The 21,594-nt window shown below is 58.9% G+C and overlaps 1 protein-coding gene across 1 annotated transcript in view; it reads right to left on the reverse strand.

Moving 5' to 3' along the window:
• Positions 1-13,675, reverse strand: part of MRC2 (mannose receptor C type 2) — a 37,432-nt gene extending 23,757 nt beyond the window's left edge. Inside the window, exon 1 of the mRNA XM_054176836.1 lies at positions 13,506-13,675. Within this exon, the coding sequence (XP_054032811.1) occupies positions 13,506-13,599 (94 nt within the window). The 5' untranslated portion in view covers positions 13,600-13,675. The remainder of the gene's footprint in view (positions 1-13,505) is intronic.
• Positions 13,676-21,594: the final 7,919 nt, after the last annotated feature.

Genomic DNA, 21,594 nt, shown 5'->3' on the forward strand with positions numbered 1-21,594 from the left:
CATTCCACCTGAGAGCTGCAGCAGCAAGCCAGCTCCACATGGGCACCATGGAAGGGACAAATGGACATCCCCCATTCCACCTGAGAGCTGCAGCAGCAAGCCAGCTCCACATGGGCACCATGGAAGGGACAAATGGACATCCCCCATTCCACCTGAGAGCTGCAGCAACAAGCCAGCTCCACATGGGCACCATGGAAGAGACAAATGGACATCTCCCATTCCACCTGAGAGCTGCAGCAACAAGCCAGCTCCACATGGGCACCATGGAAGAGACAAATGGACATCCCCCATTCCACCTGAGAGCTGCAGCAGCAAGCCAGCTCCACATGGGCACCATGGAAGGGACAAATGGACATCCCCCATTCCACCTGAGAGCTGCAGCAGCAAGCCAGCTCCACATGGGCACCATGGAAGGGACAAATGGCCATCCCCCATTCCACCTGAGAGCTGCAGCAGCAAGCCAGCTCCACATGGGAACCATGGAAGGGACAAATGGACATCTCCCATTCCACCTGAGAGCTGTAGCAACAAGCCAGCTCCACATGGGCACCATGGAAGGGACAAATGGACATCCCCCATTCCACCTGAGAGCTGCAGCAGCAAGCCAGCTCCACATGGGCACCATGGAAGGGACAAATGGACATCCCCCATTCCACCCGAGAGCTGCAGCAGCAAGCCAGCTCCACATGGGAACCATGGAAGGGACAAATGGACATCCCCCATTCCACCTGAGAGCTGCAGCAGCAAGCCAGCTCCACATGGACACCATGGAAGAGACAAATGGACATCCCCCATTCCACCTGAGAGCTGCAGCAGCAAGCCAGCTCCACATGGGCACCATGGAAGGGACAAATGGACATCCCCCATTCCACCTGAGAGCTGCAGCAGCAAGCCAGCTCCACATGGGCACCATGGAAACACAGAAAGCATCAGGGTGGAAAGGACCCTCCAAGGTCATCTTGTCCAACACCCCTGCAGTCAGCAGGGACATCTCCAGCTACAGAAGGTTGCTCAGGGTCCCATCAAGCTTGACCTTGAATGTCTCCAGGGATGGGACCTCAACTACCTCCCTGAGCAGCCTGTCTCACCGCCCTCACTGTGCAGAACCTCCTCCTGATGTCCAACCTAACTCTGCCCTGCTCCAGTTTCAAACCACTGCCTCTCATCCTATCCCCACAGCCCCTTCTGAACAGTCCCTCCCCAGCCTGCCTGCAGCTCCCCTGCAGATATTGAAAGTTCTAAGGTCTCCCTGGAGCCTTCTTTTCCCCAGGCTGAACAGCCCCAAGTCTTGCAACCTGTCTCTGCAGGGGAGGTGCCCCAGCCCCTCTGGTTACCTTCATAGCCTCCTCTGGACTCCCCCCATCAGGTGCATGTCCTTCCTGTGGTGGGGGCTCCAGAGCTGGACACAGCACTGCAGGTGAGGTCTCCCCACAGCAGAGCAGAGGGGCAGGATCCCCTCTCTCCCTCTCTGGCCATGCTGCTTTGGATGCAGCCCAGCTTCTCCCCACCAGCTTCTCCCCACCAGCACCCCAAGACCTTTTGTGAAGGGCTGCTCTCAATCTCACCACCCCCAGCCTGGATTGGTACCAAGGACTGCCCTGACCCAGGTGCAGGACCTTGTGGCAGCTGGATGAGAAATGATGCAGGAGAGCCACTCCTCAGGCAAGGTGACATCAGCCATGGCCTCAGAAAGGCCAGAGCCAAGCCAGTCCCTCTGGATCCCTGGGGAGCAGACTCTGTGCAACACACAAAACCCAAGCAACAGCTGGGAGAAGACACTTTGAGTGTCTCAAGAGGTATTTTCCAGATCACAGCAAGAGGAAGAAAATCAACCACAATGCAGATGGGGCTGACTTTGGGTGGCTGAAGCTCACAGGTCCCTCAGGCTGAGGGCTGGGGGCATTGTCACAACTGGAACTGGCTTGATCCTGACCTGGACATCAAGAGAGCAGCTCATCCCCACCCAACACCCATCTCACTGTGCCAGCATCATTCCATGGCATCACTCTCCTCTTCCCATGCACAGCAAGGGCTGCTGCAACCCTGGCCTGCAGCAGGAAGAGTGTGGCCAGCAGGAGCAGGGAAGTCCTTGTGCCCTGTGCTCAGCACTGCTGAGGCCACACCTGGAGTCCTGTGTCCAGTTCTGGGCTCCTCAGGTTAGGAAAGATGTTGAGATGCTGGAAGGTGTCCAGAGAAGGGCAAGAAAGATGGGGAGGGGTCTGGAGCACAGCCCTGGGAGCAGAGGCTGAGGGAGCTGGGGTTGCTTAGCCTGCAGAAGAGGAGGCTCAGGGGAGACCTTCTTGCTCTCTGCAACTCCCTGCAGGGAGGTTGGAGCCAGGAGGGGGTTGGTCTCTTCTCCCAGGCAAGCAGCACCAGAACAAGAGGCCACAGTCTCAAGCTGTGCCAGGGGAGGTTTAGGCTGGAGGTGAGGAGAAAGTTCTTCACAGAAAGAGTAATTAGCCACTGGGATGTGCTGCCCAGGGAGGTGGTGGAGTCCCCATCCCTGGAGGTGTTCAAGAGGGGCTTGGATGTGGCACTTGGAGCCATGGTTTAGTTGTCAGGAGGTGTTGGGTGCCAGCTTGGACTTGCTGATCTCTGAGGTCTTTTCCAACCTCATTGATTGTATGATTCTATGACTGGGACATCCTTCACTCATCTGCTCACCTGGCATTGCCAGGAAAACTTCATGGATGCTGGAAAACCCCTGGAGCAGCCCCAGGAGAGGGATCAGGGTGCTCAGCACTGCCTCGGGGCTGTGCAGCACCGGGCAGGATTAATGCTTGATGGCAGCCAGGCAGCAGCTGGGTGCTCAGAGGAAGCTGGCCAGACTGGAGGGGGCAGCCCCGGGGCAGGAAGAGCACAAGTATCATTTGACTCTAAAAAGAGAAGAGCTGGAGGTAGGAAATTACAGGCTAAGGGTTTGGTCTGCCCCTCACACGCTGCAGGCAGCTCAGCCCACGGCCACTTTGCTTGAAGCAGGCAGCAGAGGCCACCCAATGTGTGTCCCCAGTCCCTGCTGAGAGCTGGAGGAACAGGAAAGCTTCAGCAGCAGCTCAGCCCTGTCACCTCCCCGGTGCTTCCATCTGCTCCCCTTTCAGAACTCCCCCTGCAGCGAGGGCAGGGAGCTGTGGCCCCAGTGGGGAGCATCAGCCTGAGCTCAGGGCAGGGCAGCACAGGCAGCTGCTGCTCTCCACCCCAAACACACTTTTCTGTCACTTATTGATCAGGAACTTGGGGCTGACTTGACCCCCACCAGTGCTCACGACACTGGCAGCAGCACTTGGTCCTTGGTGCACTGAAAGGAGGTTTCAGGCTCCTTGACCCCAGCACCCCCAGCATGGCTAAGCCTGACAGGCTTCAATGCCTACAAAGCAAACACCTCCCAAGACCACCAGCCCTGTTGTGCATGGTCCCAGCCCATCTCCCAGCCATTGCTTGCCTTCAAAACATGGCCACAGGCACTGTGCCACAGAGCCCTGGCCTGGATGGGGCTGGCTCCAGCTCCACTGTTGATGCTCAGCACCAGGACTGACCACCCAAGGGACCTCCCCCTGCTCCCACCCAGCATGATGAACAGGATGGATGCAGAGCTGGGCAGGACAGGACAAGGTTGTATCAATGAATCCCTTCTCCCAGGCTGGTATCCTGCAAAGCAAACCCAGCCCCTGCAGGATGCAGCTCCCAGAGGAGCATCCCAGGGGGGTTGGGAATGTCCCCATCTCTCCCAGGGCCCTCTCTCCTGCACTGCCCTCCACAGCCATGGCACAACGATGGGGGACCCCTTGCTGGGGTTTAGCCCCCACCTGCAGACCTGAAACCCCACTGGCAGAGCCCCCCAGCCACCCTCCAGCTATGGAAACCCCACAGTGGCAAACTCCAGCTGAGCTTTCCCACGAGGAGCTGCCTTGGAGCACTGACAGCTTTCCATGGAGGCAGCATCCAGGAGTCTGTGTGGCTGGGACAAGACAGCCTCCTTGCTGGGGTTTGGCTTTGCTGCTTTCACAGCTCCTCCACAGAGGAAGTGGAGCAGGAGCAGGGGCAGGACATGTTGGAGCAGAGCTGTACTGGGCTGACCCTGCTCAAAAGGTCTGGGCTTGCCCCATCCCTAGAGACATTCAAGACCAAACTTGATGGGACCCTGGGCAACCTGAGCTAGCTGGAGATGTCCCTGCTCCCTCAAAGGGGGTTGGACAAGATGACCTTTGAGGGTCTCTTCCAACATGGTGCATTCTATGACTCTGTGACCCTTTGGGGCAGCCCCCAAGAGAGTTTCCCCACCCTCAGCCCAGCTCTCTTTTTTCTCTTTCAATTGAAAAAGCACAACTTTTTAGACAGCAGAGAGTCTGAACTGAAGGGAACTCAGCTCAACCCTTCCCACAACAGCTTCACCACCCCACAGCAAATAAGGGAAAGCTTCAAACCCTGCAATTTTGGGGAGCGTGGGCAGCACTGGAGGAGAGAGGCAAAAGGGACAGGGAGGCTCCAGGGGACAGAGGTGGCAGATGGAGAAGCACTGCAGCATGGCACACAGAGGTGTCCTCAGCGTTGTTCTGTGCCCAGCAGGACCCCAGCCTGGCCATCCACACCAGGACACCCAGAGCAGCCCTGCTCCCTTGCCCTGGTCACCTTCCCAGGGTGCAAATCTAGGAGAGGACTGAAGCTGGGGTCTGGAGCAGAAGTCCTCTGAGGAGCAGCTGAAGGAACTGGGGTTGGGCAGCCTGGAGCAAAGGAGGCTGAGGGGAGACCTTCTGGCTCTACAACTCCCTGAAAAGAGGCTGGAGCCAGGTGGGGCTTGGTCCCCTCTCCCTAGTAACAAGTGATAGGACAAGAGGAAATGGGGAGGTTGCTCCAGGGGAGGTTTAGGTTGGACATGAGGAACAACTTCTTCCCAAAAGAGTTGTCAAGGCCTGGCCCAGGCTGCCCAGGGCAGTGGTGGAGTCCCCATGCCTGGAGCTGTGTAGCTATCGTGCTGAGGGCCATGGTTTAGTGGTGCCCTGGCAGTGCTGGGTCAGTGGCTGCACTCAATGATCTTAAAAGTCTCTTCCAACCAAAAGGAGTCTGTGATTCCATGGCTGCACCCCAGTGACCCCAGGCTGGAGCAGCTCCAGGGCTCTGGCTGGAATTTTTCCTGACTGCAGCCAAGAGCAAATGCTGGCCCCAGCATGGCAGTGCCCACATCCACCCCCTGCCACCCTCTGCCACCCCAGGGCTCCTCTCTCTGAGTCTCATTGTGACACCCACTCACTGGCAGAGCTCTTCATGCAGCCCTGGGGCTCAGCCCTCTCCTGCAGCCAGCCTGGTGAAGGTTCTTCTTGCCCAGCTGCCCTTTATTTGGGGTGTCCCACCAAATCCAGCTCGAGCCTGCTTGCACAGGAGGCTGAGCATGCACAGAACAATGGGACCCATCCTCTCCTCCAAGGTTTCTGCACCACAGACATGGCTGCAGATGTGGTTTGCTCCAAACCACCTGGCAAAGGCAGCAAATCCCCAAATCCCAGTGTGATGCCCCAGCCATGGCAGCAAACCGGGCTCCACTGGTGCTCCAAGACCCAGGGGCTGCAGACCCCCATGCAAGGAGAGCAGAACCTGCTGACAAAGACCTTTGTTTGCATTTGGGAGCCCAGGCTAAGGCTCCCCTCATAACACCCTTGACTGAACCCACCCTTCACTCACATGCTGCCCAAAGGAACCTCCTTCCAGCCTGAACCTCCTGGCTTCATGTGCTGCCACCCACCAGAAAGCAGAGCACAGCAGCCCCGAGCTACCTGATCCTTGCCAGCCCATTCCTGCTGCCCACAGGTGAGCAGCAGCTCCCAAACCACAAGGCTGGAGGAAAAGCTGTGGGAAGCAGCAGCCCTTTTCACTGTAAACAAGGTGAGGATGCACCAGGCTGGGGGGGGAGGGGGGGAAGAGCAGCAGCACAGAAGCAAAACCCCTGCAACAAAACTCAACAGAAAACAGACTCCTGAGAAGTGGTGGGTGGCAAACACAGGAAGGCTTCAGCAGGCAGAGAGAGCCTCCCATGGCTCAGCCTGCACAGCCCTGTGGGAGGGGAGGGAACCCCTGGGATGGGGACAAACTCAGCCCCCACATTCACCCTCCAGTGACATTTGGGAGTGCAGGGCCCCAGGGCTGTGCCCTCAGTGCTGTGCCTGGCCAGCTCCACTGGTGGATGCTGCAGGGGCTCAGTCAAGCCCCAGCTGCACCTCAGACTCCACATTAGCAGATCAAATACTCCTCTCTTCCTGGAAAGAAGTCCCCAGCAAAGGCCAGCGTTACCACCACTGGCATCCACACCCCCAGCAGTCAGTCCAGGGGTGGCTGATGCCATCCCCAAGGTCATGGCACGGAGAAGAGCAGAAGCATGGCCATGGCCACCAGGAGCAGCAACTTGTGGAGCCCTCCAAAGGCTGGGAAGGAGAAGTGGTGAAAGGAAAAGTGGCTGTGGTAGCCATGGGAGCTCTTAAGGGTCTTTTCCAACCAAAATGATTCTATGAGTCTGTGCCATGCCACCCACTATGGGGTAGGCACCAACTATGGCAGCAGCCTGGCCTGTGGGGAGGGCATTGCTGCTCCACCTCCCTCCTCAGCTGCTTTTGAGGATCAATGCCCTCTACACCACCCCTTAAAGAGGAACTTCAGGTCAAATAAAAGGGAAGGAAGCACAGAATTAGCAGCCCCAGGGCACGCTGTGAGCTTCTGCTCAGGAGGTGGCACAGCCACCACTCCTGTCTGCTTGAGAATCACAGAACCACTAAGGTAAGACAAGACCTCCAAGGTCATCAAGTCCAACCATCAACCCAAAACCACCCTGACCACTAAACCACGTCCCCAGGTGCCATGGCTCTTGACCATCTCCAGGGATGGTGACTCCAACACTTCCCTGGGCAGCCTGTCCCAATGCCTGCCAATAGGTCACTCCTGAACCCTCTGTTTGCTTGAGAGCCAATGGCAGACACCAATCCCCCACCTCCAATGCTCAGAGGTCTGCATCAAAACCATGCTGCTGCCTCACATCCCACAGGCTCACCCAGCACATCCCTGGGGCTCAGCTGGGACCACACTCGGCCAAAAGCAGCTCTGGGTGCTCCAAGCCAAGCTCCAGGATAAAAGAGGGGAGTTCTTGCTTTGGTTTGGGTTTTAAAACCTCAGGGACTAAGGACCAGATCTCTACAGGGGAGAGAGCAAAGCTCCTGGTGGCCTGGCTGGGGCTGTGAAGCACCAGGACCTGCACTTGGAGCAGAGAACTCTTCTTGGCTCGGCCAGCAGCACAGGGAGAAGCTGCTGTTTATATGGTGGGAGCCGTAGGAGACCAGCTCCTTACTTGGCTGTGACCACAACAGCTACCTACCAGCCCAAGAGCTCTGGGCTGCCTCCTAAAGACCTTGGACGAGGTCCACGCTCTGCCTTTCAGCCTCTCTGCAGACATTACACAGCCCTGAGACACAGACACCCCCTGGGCAGCTCAAGTGAACTCCCCACAGCTGTGGCAGCAACCCTAGGATCCACCCACCAGTAACCACCAAAGGGTGGAAGGAGATAAATTTCTCCCAGACCCTCTCCAGGCTCCAGCCCCAGAGTGGCTGCACACATCCAGCTGTCCCTGCTGACTGCAGGGTGCTGGACTAGATGACCTCTAAAGGTCCCTTCCAGCCTAAAGAATTCTGGGATTCAGAGCTGGAACTCCAGGTTTGCTTGCTCCCTGGGAAGGCAGGGAGAAGGCAGCAGCATCCATCCAATGGGCTCCAGCTGGGGTGGAGGAGTGTGATGGACCCACCAAGACCACAGTGGGGAGCACCAGAGGATCCCTCCCAGGGCTCCCCACACATGTCCTGCCCCACAAAGGTCTTCTCACCCAGCCACAACATCCTGGCAGTGGCAGCCTCAGCCACGTTCAGGGGGCACCAATCTGGCCCTGGCTCATCTGACCACCCCCAGTTTATTCACCCTGAAGCATCACTCTCCAGCACCACAGAGCCCCTCTTTGACCAGCAAGTTCATGCCCACAGCCAGGGGCGTGATGTGAGGTGTGGGACAGCCCTGACACATGCCCCCCCAGATGTGGCTCCAGCAGAGCTGGCCCCAAACTGCCAAGTTTTTCACCACCACTAAAGAGAACTCCCCCAAAAAGGACACCACAAAAAGATCCAGAGATTGGGTTTTCTTGCCCCCTCCCTTGTTTCCTCAGCACCATGCAGATACCAGCACCCCAGCTGGCACCAAGGGGTGGCTCAGGATCAGGGATCCTCCTTTTTCACCATCTGTGCAGCAAGGATCAGCCCCTGGTGACCCACAGCCCTCTTTGTCATTAATTAAAATGATGTTTACCAGGAAGCTTTCCTCCCTGGGTGCCCTTTGCTTGCCATGTTCAGCACTCAAGACTGGGGGCTCTGGAGGCTTTCACACCCCACCTGCAAGCACTCCTGTGTGGCCTGCCCTCCAGTCCCTTCATCATCCCTGTAGCCCTCCACTGGACTCTCTCGAGTAGATCCCTGTCCCTCCTGAACTGGGGAGCCTAGGATAGGATAGGATAGGATAGGATAGGATAGGATAGGATAGGATAGGATAGGATAGGATAGGATAGACCAGGTTGGAAAAGACCTTTGAGATCATCCAGTCCAACCTATCACCCAACACCATCTGATCAACTCAACCATGGCACCAAGGGCCTCATCCAGGCTCTTCCTACACACCTCCAGGGATGGGGACTCCACCACCTCCCTGGGCAGCACATCCAGTGGCCAATCTCTCTTGCTGGGAAGGACTTCTTCCTTACACCCAGCCTAAACCTCCCCTGGCACAGCTTGAGACTGTGTCCTCTTGTTCTGTTGGTGGTTGCCTGGGAGAAGAGACCAAGGTGATGCCCTGGGTGATGCTGCTTTGGTATCTCCAAAGGTCCCTTCCAACCCTTACCACTTGGTGATATCACAGTATCACCAAGGTTGGAAGAGACCTCGAGGATCATCAAGTCCAACCTGTCACCACAGACCTCATGACTAGACCATGGCTCCAAGTGCCACATCCAATCCCCTCTTGAACACCTCCAGGGATGGGGACTCCACCATCTCCCTGGGCAGCACATTCCAATGACGAACGACTCAGTGAAGAACTTTCTCCTCACCTCGAGTTTAAACTTCCCCTGGCACAGCTTGAGACTGTGTCCTCTTGTTCTGGTGCTGGTTGCCTGGGAGAAGAGACCAACCCCCTCCTGGCTACAACCACCTTTCAGGTAGTTGCAGAGGGCAATGAGGTCTCCCCTGAGCCTCCTCTTCTCCAGGCTAAGCAACCCCAGCTCCCTCAGCCTCTCCTCATGCTACGACTCTATGTAAAGGGGCTGCTCCCTGTAGCACCCCAGGTCATCATGTCTGCATTCAGGTGGAGGAAAGGGCTCAGCCTCCCCATTCCCAGGCTCAGCACCACTGTGTCACAGGGCACCCCCCATTTCTGCCCCTGCTGTGACAGCAGGGGGTGCAGCACAGGCCTGGGCTCTGGTGGGGACGGGGACAAAAGGTGCCTGAAAACCACCCTGTGCCCTCCGCGGGCAGCCACAGCTTCACTGCGGGGCTAAAGAGCAGCGCTCAGAATCCCCCGGGTCAAGCCCAGTCGTGGTTTTCTAATCCTTAATTAATTAAAGATGGGTCCTTTAAGAACCAGAGCATCTGTGTGGCTCTCTGCTGGGCTCGGAGCAATCTCAAGAATGAGAAAAATGTCGCTGCTGCGCCCCGGCCTCGGCGCAGCTCAAATTAATTAGAGCCCTGCTCCCTGGCCGCACGTGGGGAGCCACATCTGATCAACTGCTTTAAAACAAACAACCACCACCAAAAATCACCAAAAAGCCGGCTTGGAGGAAATGGCTGAGTCAGGGGGGAAGCTGGAGAGCGGCTGCTGCTCACGCTCCCGCTCCCACCCCGGGAACCGCTCACGCTGGATGGAGCTCAGCAGGGTGCGAGCAGCAGTGAGACCTCCGGAGCTGAGGGCAAGAGCTCTTTGCTGCCCTGCTCTGAGCACCCCCCCAGCTAGCAGAGCAGAGCCTCCCACCTGTGGATCGATCGGCTGGGAACAGGACTCAGCAGCCAGCAGCTCTACCCCCGCAGCAGCCATTTGCTTGGATCTTGGGGGGGAAAATGTTTCCCTGGAAAACGTTTCAGGAAGAGGGAAGCAGGAGCCTGCCTCAGCCCCGCAGGGGAAGGTGCAAAATCCAGCCTGAAGGGAGAAACCTGCAACGTGGCTTTCACCATCACCAGGACCTCACGCCTGGAAACACCTTCTCAGGTACCACGGAGGTGTCCTGGGCAGCACCTGCACACTGGAAACCTCCTGGGACCGCCACGGCGGTCTGGGTGGCTTTGGGGACAAGTTTAGCACCAAAAGGCTGCATCCCTTTTGCTTTTCGTTCTCGTCGCTCTTGTGCAAGCAGCCAGCCCAGTCCCACCGCCCCGGCCTGCCAGCCTGCCTGCCTGCCTGCCTGGCTGCTGGCGCTGGGAGCGTGCCGGGGGCGGAGAGGTCCCCGGCTGTGCCCTGCCACCGCCGGCCCCCTGCCACCGCCGGCCCCCTGCCGCCGCCGGCCAGCTCTCGGCAGCAAGCCAGCAGCACCTCTGCTCCCCTTCCCTGCTCCCAGATAATCTGAAGAAGATCGAGTTGGACCTTCTTGAAGCTGCATTTCCCGTGCAACAAACTCTTTCCATTGCAGAGGGCAATTGGGGCGGGGGGAGCTTCATGCAGAGGCTACTCTGTTCCTCCTACAGGCTCTAAATTCTTCTCTGGGGCTCTTTTGCCCCCTCCCCTCACCACAGCTCCTGCCCGCGGGTCCCACGCTGGGCACTGGGTGCGTGGAGAAGCTGAACCGGCAGTGCACTCCCGGCGGGGACCTCATCCTGCCTGCAGCTGTGGTGGGAAGGGAGCTGCTGCCTCAGTGCCACAGAATCATAGATCAGAGTCCAACTGTCAGCCTAAGACTACCATGGCCACTAAATCATGTCCCCAAGACAGGTGTGTGGGTGCTCAGGGGATGCTGCTGAGACGGGGCAGCCACTGCTGATATCCCACCAAGGAGCCACTGAAGCCCTGGCTCCGGCTTACCAACCGTGCCAGAGACAGGGATTTGGCAGGAGCCCCTCAAGGAAGCAAGAGCTCCCCAGGGACAGTGATGCTGGCTGCTGGGCCAGGCCCACCGAGAGCCTCCTTGCAAACTGGAACTCCTGGGACTCACCCACCCCCAGCCCAAAATCCCAAGAAGCTGAGCTGCAAACCCATCCTGGTGCTGGGGGCCTTGGATGTGGCACCTCCACTGCTGCCATCCCCTGCCCCCAGGGGTCCAAGCCGGCACTGCAGAGAGCAGTGGGAAGTTGGGGAGGGGGTGGGAGGGAGAACTGGGGGTCCTCACCCCACTCTCCAGTGGGATGCTCAGCGGCAGCAGCCTGGCACCGCAGCTGGAGGCAGCTGAAAGCTGCCTTGTTCCCGGCTCTGCGCGGGTGCAGGGTCGGCTGCCACCGCGCTCCCACCTCACCGGGACAGAGCTGCCTCTGTCCTCCCCAGACCTGCATCCCACCCGCATTTTCCAGGAGGAACCAGCCAGAATGGGGCCTTACAGGTAGCTAAGCCCTGCTGGAATCGAGCAGCCCCTCCAAACCCACAAGAGGAGGAATTCACAGCCCTCAAGGAAATCATGGGGAGGTTCAACAGGAATTCGGCTGCGGAATGTTGGGGCTCAGCTGAGATGTCTCTGACCAGCAGGAGACCTGGCACTGCTCTCCTGGACACCCCTGGGTGTCTCCTTCCCCATCATGGTTTTAATGGTCTTACATTGAAGGTTGGAGTTGATGACCTTGGAGATCTTTTCCAACTCAAACAGTTCTATGATTCTAGGATCACTTCTCCTCTCAGACAATTTCCTTCAGCCATGTGGCTCCAGCCCCAGGCTGAGCCCTCGGCCCCAGGCTGAGCCCTCGGCCCCAGGCTGAGCCCTCGGCCCCAGGCTGAGCCCTCGCCTGGCATGGGCTCATTGCTCAACAGCATCACACCATGAAGCAACAGCAGCCCCAGGTCTGCCCCTTGCAATCTGTCTGCTGGGAGAGTGGGGGGCAAGGGGGGAGGGGAGGGTCCAGCGCCCTCCCCTGTTCCTGCTTCTCCGGATTTGCCAAACCTACTCCTATAAAAGCGGCCAAGGGTTCAGAGTTGCTGCTGGTCAGGCAAAAGTTGCCAGTTTTGCTCATTTCTGTTGTCTGTTTGTTCCCTCCGCAAGCCCAAATCAACCCGAGGAGGCGACAGGAGCATCTCTGAGCCACTGCACTGGGGTAAAAAAAGTGTCTGAAATGGCAGTTCCTGGGGCTGTCCCAAGCAGCCTCTGGCACAGGGTGTCCCCAGAAGGCTTAAAAACTAAAGTGAAAATACAACCTGATGATTTTACTGCTTAAGCGAAATGAAGGCAACTTGCCAATACCCGCCCGGGCCCCCCATCCCACCGGGCACTTTCCTATGAGATTAACACACCGGGAGAGGGATGGAAACATCCAGCAAAACCCTTCGGTCCCTTCCCCACCTCCCCCTCCGCGAACTGCCCTCCCCGGCGAGACAAAAGGCCGGAGCGAGGTTGCGGGGTACCGCGACCCGGAGGCCGGCCCCGACTCTCCCCACCACCACCGGAGCAGCCCCGGTTCGTCCCCCGCCCGCCCGCGGAATGGTTTCCGCCGAGCTGGGCAGAAGCTGAGCGTCCGCAGGGCGCAGGGAGTTAAATTCGAGTCCCAAAAGCGAGCGAAAAGGCGGCGGGACGGGCGGAGAACAAGAGGCGGCGAAAACGGAGAAAACAAAACGCGGCGGAACGAACGGCGGCCGAGAGGAGATGAAGTAAAACACCCCGCGATAAGAGCAAACCAAACATTGCGGGAGGAAATCAACCTGAGCGCTGTGTCCCCCTCCCGCACCGCTCCGCACTCCCCGGGGTCCTGCTGCCGAACCCCTCCCCGGGCAGAGCCCCGCGAACCTCAGCCTGTTTGGGGAGGGGGAGCTCCTCCATGCCCCTCATTCTGCTCTCGTTCCTCGCTTCCTTCTCTCCCCCCGCCCCGAAAAAAATAATAACAATGAACTCGTACAAAGCGAGGGGTGTCGGGGGGAGGAGGAAGCGGGGTCCCGGCAGCAAGGGGGGGGCAGGAGAAAGAGGGAGTCGGAAGAGAAGAAGGAAGGTCGAAGAAAAGGGGTGTCCTGGTAATTGGGGGAGGGGGGTGTCAGAGAAAGGGAGGTCCTGATAATGAGAAGGGAGTCAGAGTAAGGGGGAGGGGGAAGTCGGAGAAAGAAGGGGTCGGAGGATGGGAGGGTCCCGGCAGCGGAGAGAGTCGGACGAAGGGGGGTCCTGGTACGGGGCGGAGGGGGGAACCAGAGGAGGGGCGGCTCAGTGGAAGGAGAGGGGATGGGGTGCCCGCAGTGCGAGGGGGTCGCGGCAGGGAGGGGGGAGGGGGTCGGAGGAAAAGGAGATCGGAGGGAAAAAGCGGGTTCCCGGCAGCGGATCCCACCTGGGTGCGCGGCGCCGAGCAGCAGCTGGAGGCCCAGGACGCAGCAGCCGAGGGGGGCGCGGAGAGGCCGCGGTGCCGCCGACCCCCTCCCCATGCCCGGCGCTGCCCCGCTCCGCTCCGCGCTGCTCCCTCGCCGGGGCCGGGGGACGGCGGAGGGGTGGGCGGGGAGGGACGGAGGGAGACGGCGACGCGGAGGAGGAGGAGGAGGAGGGACACCGAGAATAGGGAGGGCGGGGGGGGGGGGGGGTGGGTGGAAGTTAAAAAAATTCCTAAACTAAGGAAAAGCAGCAGCCCAAAGCGTGAGCGCCGGCCCCAGACACTGCGTCAGCCGCAGCCCGGCTGCCCTCCCGGTGGGCCCAGCCCAAAACAGCGGGCGGGGGGAGCGGGGAGGCTGCGGCTGGGGCTCCGCCGAGGGGGCGGCAGCAGCGACCCGGGCTCGGGAAGGACCCCGCGGTTTGCTGCATGGCTGGGGGTGGGGGAGGCGGGGTGAAGGGAGGTTTGGGGGTGAAAGGGGGGTTAGAATGATGGGAGGGGTGGGGAGCGAAGGGAGGGTTTAGGGGTGAAGGAGGGGCTTGGGAGAGAAGAGGAGGTTTGGGAGTGAAGGGGGGGTGGGAATGAAGAAGGGGTTTGGAGGTGATAAGGGGGGGTTGGGGTAAAGCTGGGGGTGGCAGCCTGCGTGCACAGCCTGGCCAGGGCGTGCCTGGAGCTCCCCGGGCATGGCTGGCTCTGCACACACATCCCGGGCAACCCCAGTGCCCCCAGAGCAAGGCCCACGGTGCTGCCAGCCCCAGGGTGGGTCTCACCATCTCCACTGGCCAGATGAGCCATGGGCTGCTGCCAGCTGCTGCAATGTGGCTTTGGTTGCACTTTTGAGTGCTTGGAGGAGTTAGAATCATAGAGTCATTAGGTTGGAAAAGGCCTCTTAGATCATCAAGTCCAACCATCAGCCCAACACCACCATGGGCTCTAAACCATGTCCCTAAGTGCCATGGCCACACGTTTCTTAGAACACCTCCAGGGATGGGGACTCCACCACCTCCCTGGGCAGCTTGTCCCAGTTCCTGACCACTCTTCCAGCAGAGAAAGGTTTCCTAATATCCAACCCAAACTTCCCCTGGTGCAACTTGAGACTGTTTCCCAAGGTCCTTTTGCTAGCCTCTTGGGAGAAGAGACCAAACCTCACCTGGCTCCAAGCTCCCTTCAGGGAGTTGTAAGAGTTCCAGGTCTCCCCTCAGCCTCCTCTTCTCCAGACTTCTTCCATCCCAGGCACAGCACTGCTGAGCCAGCCCTGCAGAATCCTCCATCCATCCCTGCAGCACAGAGCTGTGCAGCTCCTGCCTCACCTGTGGGTGTGGGATGCTGAGGTTGGGCACAACTCATTGCACCATCCTGCCTGGAGAGCAGCCTCATCCTTCCAGCCACGGGGTGCTGCTGCAGTGCTCCAGCTCCCTGGGGCTCTCTGAGGAGCACAGGGTGAAGAGTGTCCCATCTAGATGTATCCCATATCCGGGGGCTGGATGTAAAAGGCTCTACAACTTCAAAATAACATTGTCACATTGTTTTTTCATACCTCCCCTCCCAGCAGAGCTGCCCAGACTCCCAAGGACCCCCCAGAGAAGGCAGCTTGTGTGGGAAGTGCTGGAAACTGGCATTTTCCTGGCTTTGTGCAGCTCTCTGCATGGGGAGGAGCCACCTGGGCACCACAGATTGCTGCTCCTGGAGTTTGCCTTCGGTGCTAAAACCTGTTCACACCTTAGAAACCACCAGCACCAAGCCAGTGCAGCTGCTCACACCTCCCTGGAGGTCTGGCTGGAGCTAATGGGTCACCCCCAGGCACCTGGAGGCGATTCAACATCACCACTTGCTTGAACTAAAGAGAAAACCCCAAATTCCCAAAGCCTGGAGGAGAAAATCCCCATGGAACAAAAGGAATCATTCAGGCTTTGGCTCAGCTGGGCATTGCCCTGCCCAGGTGCTGCAGAGATGGTTTCCCTCCGTTTCTGGGGCCATCAGGAAAGCTTTGAAGGGGGAGTTGGGAACATCTGGAGGTGTGGTGGGTCCCAGGTTATGCACATGGAGTGGTTTGGCTCAAAACTTCCCTGGGAAGCCCCAGGTGCAGGCTGCTGTCCACTATGTGCCTCTGTACATGAGGGTTATGCCCAGACCCATCTGAAAGGATTCAACTAGGTGGTTGTGCTCTGACCCATCTGAAAAGCAGCAAACATCCTTCCCCTGATGGCTGAAAAGGCCTTGGCATTGCCCAGGGTGTGGCAACATGGCATGGTGCAAAGATCTGGTTGCCCTGGCACAGAGAGAGAGGGATGCCCATTGTGCCCATCCCATGGGAGCATCCCTGAGGATGCAGGAGGCTCACTTCATCCTCGAGTTCTCCAGGGATTTGGGCAGCACAGGAGGAAGCTCATCAGAGCAGGCTAACTGTAGGTGGGATGATGGCTTGGATGAGGCCAAGAGGGCATTGGAACAGGCTGCCCAGGGCGGTGGCAGAGTCACCATGCCTGGAGGTGCTCAAGGAATGAATCGATGTGGCACTTCGGGGTATGGCCATGGAAGTGTTGGGCAGAAGGTTGGGCTGGGTGATCTTAGGGGTCTTTTCCAACCTTAATGATTCCATGGTTCTGTAAGAGGACAGCAGAGGTGCCTCAGGGGGGGAGCAGGAGCTGGCCCCCAGGCAGCGTGAGGCAGGGGACTCGTGTGAGCCAGCCACGGGGTGTGTGGCTGCTCCTGTGAAGATAAACGAATCCCTTGTTTCCCAGCAAGGCAGGAAGGACCTGCAGAGCGGTGCCAGGATGGGCTTTGGGGATGCAAACGCTCTGGGGGGGCCCAATTAAGTACATCAGCATCTGGGCTGTTTGCTTTTTTAAGCCAGGGATTACTTTTTAATTAGGGCAGCGCTGGGGGAAGAGCCTCACTCGCCCTCCTCGCCTGGGCGTGCAGCAGGAGCTGCCCACAGGGGTTTAACAGCCTGGAGAAGAGGAGGGAAGTGCCCAGATCGTTGGCCTTCATCCTTAAAACATGGAGACCACTCCTGAGGGCTGCCACCTATCGAGGTGCCAGCAGCTGGCCACGATGGAGCCGTGAAGTGCCACGAGTGGGACCCTCCATCCCGCCCCGGGAGGCAAATCCCATGCAAAGGGAGGGACACAGCAGAGCTGAAGGGCTTTGGATCCCGCAGAGCATTGCTGCCTCCTGGCTTGGTTCATCCCATGCCTTGGAGGCCCCTGCACGCTGTGTGATTAGAAGATAATTAGCACTTCCTACTAATTAATTCTTCCGACGTGGGCCAACAGCTCCTCACCTCCCCTCCTCCTAATCCGGTTTAGTACCAGTTGAGTTGCTACTCATCGGGGTGGATCAGGAGGAAATGCATTTTTCCCTTCTCCTGGGACCTTTCTAAGCTGTCTGACCTCCCTGGCCCTAACGAGCTGCTGCCAGACGAGGAGAGGCAGCCGCATGCAGGGCTGGCCCGCGGCACCGCGGCCGCGCTCTGGGGACAGCCCCTTGCAGCAGGCAGTGGATGGGAGCAAAGGGCTTGTCCTGGGCTTACCCAGTGCTGGGGACAGTCCGTGTTTGCAGCTGAGCCCTGCAGCTGGAGCAGATCTGTCTGTCCCCTAGTTGGGAAAACCGTAGAATCACAGAACTATTTCAGCTGGAAAAGACCTAAAAGATCATCCAGTCCAACCAGCTGCTGGGGTTTGGCCAAAGCAATGTAGCACATGGGGAGTGGTCACCACGGTGGGGCTGGGAGGGGGTGAAACAGCTTTGGCTCAAGTTTAAGTCACCCCACAGAAGGACTTGGAGAACATTTCCAGAGATGGATCCACACCCCTTGTCCACCTTTGGCTGGAGCTGGTCCCTGTTCAGGAGCAGTGGCAGAAAATGGCTTAGCCAGGATGCTCAACTGGAAAATGTAACTAAAGGAGCTGTGGGCTCCAGCTGCCAGGGGTGGGAGGGAAAACTCCCAGTTGGAAGCTGGGGTGCTCAATGGCAGCAAGACTAGACTAGACTAGACTAGACTAGACTAGAATAGACCAGGTTGGAAGAGACCTTTGAGATCATCCAGTCCAACCTATCACCCAACACCATCTGATCAACTAAACCCTGGCACCAAGCACCCCATCCAGTCTCTTCCTAAACGCCTCCAGGGATGGGGACTCCACCACCTCCCTGGGCAGCACATCCCAGTGGCCAGTCTCTCTTTCTAGGAAGAACTTCTTCCTAACATCCAGCCTAAACCTCTCCTGGCACAGCTTGAGACTGTGTCCTCTTGTTCTGGTGCTGCTTGCCTGGCAGAAGAGACCAACCCCCACCTGGCTACAACCTCCCTTCAGGGAGTTGGAGAGAGCAAGAAGGTCTCCCCTGAGCCTCCTCTTCTGCAGGCTAAGCAACCCCAGCTCCCTCAGCCTCTCCTCCCAGGGCTGTGCTCCAGACCCCTCCCCAGCTTTCTTGCCCTTCTCTGGACACCTTCCAGCAGCTCAACCTCTTTCCTAACCTGAGGAGCCCAGAACTGGACACAGGACTCAATGTGTGGCCTAACCAGTGCACTGTACAGGGGGATAATGACTTCCCTGTTCCTGCTGGCCACACTCTTCCTGATGCAGGCCAGGATACCACTGGCCTTCTTGGCCCCCTGGGCACACTGCTGGCTCATGTTCAGCCTACTATCAACCAGTACCCCTGTGAGTTACTGAGCCTGGGACTGATACATGTTTGGTGTTTGCTTGTGTCAGAGACTTTAGAGGGCAGGAGCTGGGGACCACAAGAGCAGTGTCTGTAGCACCAGGCTTGAAGGCAGATGCTCTGAAGGAAGACTCTGCACCAAGCCATCAGCCACCTCTGAGTGCTGGCAGGCCCAAAGAGTTTGGGGGTTTTATTTTTAGGTTGGATATTAGGAAAGATGTCTTTACTGGAAGAGTGGTCAGGGATTGGCACAGGCTGCCCAGAGAGGTGGTGGAGTCCCCAGCCCTGGAGGTGTTCCAGAAGCACGTGGCCATGGCACTTTGGAACGTGGTTTAGTGGCTGTGGTAGCTGGGCTACCGTTGGGCTTGGTGATTTTAAAGGCCTTTTCCAATCCTAATGATTCCATGACTTTAGAGCCTGGTGGAGGTGTGTGCCATGAACAGGAAGGCTCCATGCCCTGCTCAGTCATGCTCTTCCAAGGGTGTCCCCCTCATCCTTTCCAGGAGAAGACTTGCTGGGGTGCTTGGTGCCATGGGTTAGTTGTTTAGGTGGTGCTGGATTGGTTGATGGGTTGGACGCGATGATCTTGAAGGTCTCTTCCAACCTGGTTTATTCTCTGTGTTCTGTGTATCCCATGGCTCTCCATGGGACTGGGGACTCCAGGAGAGCAGCAGTGGCCCCAGAGCCCTGCCTGCAGGCAGTGGCTGTGGAGGGGCTTTAACTCCCCGTGGCGGTCACAGCCGGGGACCAGCACCACCTGCCAGGTCCCGCCGCGAGCTCAGCCTCCATCCGCAGAGCCTCGGCCTCATCCTGGCCCCCAGCGAGTCCATCGGGGCCAAGATCAACACCCACCTGGCAGCAGCTGCCGCGCTGAGGTCACTGCTGAGGGAAGAGGCAGTCCTGGCGCCTGCTGGCTCCTCTCTCCCCCGCGCCGGCAGCAGGGGAAGGCCACGTCGCGCTCCCTCCATCACCAGAGACAGGCTGGGGACAGCCCCAGTCCAAAAGCCCAATCCAAAGCCCGCTGCTGGGCCCTGCGCCGCAGGCAGTGAGGGGTGGTCAGCAGCCGCCTTGCCGGGATGTGGGGCTTGAGACGTCCCCCCCAGCACAGCGGGGAAGCTGCACGGGGGTGCAGCAGGAGACCTGTCCCCAAAGCTCCAGTTTGCATTTGCACCTTTCCCTCCAGGGATGAGCCCAGGGGACACTGTGTGGGGGCTCAGCAGCTCCATGGCCCTGGCCCTGCTGCTGGCCACCAGGCACCCAGGCAAAGCCTCCCAAGAGTTTGGTTTTCCTGAGCACCGATGGGAGCAGGGGCTGGGTGCTCGTGGCCAGGGCTCTGCCAAGCTGGGGGTGTCAGGGAGCTCCCCTCTCCTGCTCTGCAGTTTGCTCCCCACGCTCCTTGGTGGGGTGCAGAGACAATGCTTGAGATCAGCCTGGGCTTTGCTCAACACTCAGCTGCAGGGAGAAGAATCCTGGCCAAAAAGAAGGGCCACTTCCCTGCCTCCAAACAGCCTATCCCCTTGGCTCTTGCAAGGAGCAGATGGGGTTTTGCCAGCTGCCAGGGGCTCTCCAGGAGCTGAGTCAGCCCTAGACCCCCTCCCCAACTCCCAGCACCGCTAAAGGGGTCCTGTTTTGAGAGCACTGTGCCTTTTGGGCTCTCTGCTGCTCTCTGCTCTGCAGCCCTTCAAAGTCAGGCAAGTTCAAGCTGCAAATAATTTATGAAAACCAGATGTGCTCGCTCAGAGCTGCCACGAGGAATTTCAAGGCGCTCCAGCCCTGGGAGGGCCGGCACCAAGATCCTGCCCTTCCGCCGCGGGGGCGAGAGGAGGCCAGGGGCTGCCCTCTGAGCCTTCCCAGCCTCCCCAGGGCTCCTGGAAGGGCACCGGGAGGAACTCCAGCCCCTTGCAAGAAATCTGCCTTTTAGCAAAACCCTTTCTCTGCATGACTCAAGAGCAAAGGAGCAGAGCAGGGCTGCGGAGCGGGGAGGGAAGGCGGCTGGAGAGCAGCGGGGGACAGCACATCCTGAACAGCATCTTCCTCCTCTGGAAGCGGGGACGGGACTGGGAAGCGGAGATCCCACCCTGTCCCGCGGCCCTTTCCAGCCGGAGCAGCATGGTCCAGCGGCCACGCTGTCAGTCCCAGATGCTTTGTTTCCACCTCTGCCGCTGCCGTACCTCATAGGCACGGCCGTGTCCCGTTGCACCTCCATCGCCCACCAGTCCCTTTAGCCTGCAGGGGCTTTGGCCCCGGCCCCAGCCGGTCCCCCGAGCCTGGGTGCGAGCGGGTGGAGCGAGCAGAAGCTGGGATGAGCCAATGCTGAACAAAGCAGGTTTTGAGCCCTGATCTCGTTGCAGGGCTGAGCCAGGCCAAAAGCGAGGAGGTTGCCGGCACAGCAGCCTATGTCCCGTGGCCCCCGGCCAGGGCGTGCTCGTGGCTCCCGCACAGCCGGCAGCTTCGGTCAGGAGAGGACAGGACTGAGCAGAGCTCTGGGTTTTTTCCTTCCCATCAACACAAACCAGAGCCAAGCACCTTCTAAACCCACTGCCTGTGCTCCCTGTGGCTGCTCAGCTGGGGATGGGAGAGCTGGCCTGCACGTGAAGCTGAGCCTCCCCTTCCTCCCCCTGCTGCTCCCCACTGCATCCCTGCACTTTTAGCTCCATCCAATGGGGGTTTAGCTCCAGCCGGACCACTGACCCCTCTCCTCTACCCTGCCCCTACAGCCCAGCTAATAGCAGATGGGAGAACGGCTCCAGGCCAGGGCTGCCTGCAGGCTGGTAAAGCTTGTCCCACGGTGGTGGGGCAGATAGTGGCTGATCATTTTCAGGCTTTACTGGATCAGCTTGAAGCACTGAGTCTCCCCTGCACCAACACAACAGCTGCCTGGCGTGTGGAGATAAAGAGCAACAGAAAGCCACATCCACACAAGGAAAATAGTCCTCACTTTGAGGGTGCTGGAACCCTGGAGCAGGCTGCCCAGAGGGGTTGTGGAGTCTCCATCCCTGGAGGCATTCAGAACCTTCCTGGACATGTTCCTGGGTGATTTACTCCTGCTCCATCGGGGGGTTGGAGTGGATGATCCTCAGAGGTCCTTCCAGCTCCTACCCTTCTGTGCAGTCCAGCAAAAGTCCACTGTGAGAACAAAGTTCTGCAGCTGCAGGATGGAGGGAAAAGAGGCTGCAGCAACCCAGCCCAGGGCAAGATGCAGGGCTGGGAGCAGAGGCGAGCAGGCAGCGCTGGTGTGCAGCTCCCTGGCGGGCAGCACGTGCCAGTGGCTGTCCCATCCTCCGTGCCTCCACGCAGGGAATGTGTGAAACCAGAGCCCCGGCGCCCGCTCCCGGCACGCACAATGGGGTCCTTGTGGCCAACACGCCTGCTCCTGGCTGTGAACGTGGCA

Source organism: Dryobates pubescens, chromosome 36 (genome assembly GCF_014839835.1).
Source record: "Dryobates pubescens isolate bDryPub1 chromosome 36, bDryPub1.pri, whole genome shotgun sequence".
NCBI lineage: Eukaryota > Metazoa > Chordata > Aves > Piciformes > Picidae > Dryobates > Dryobates pubescens.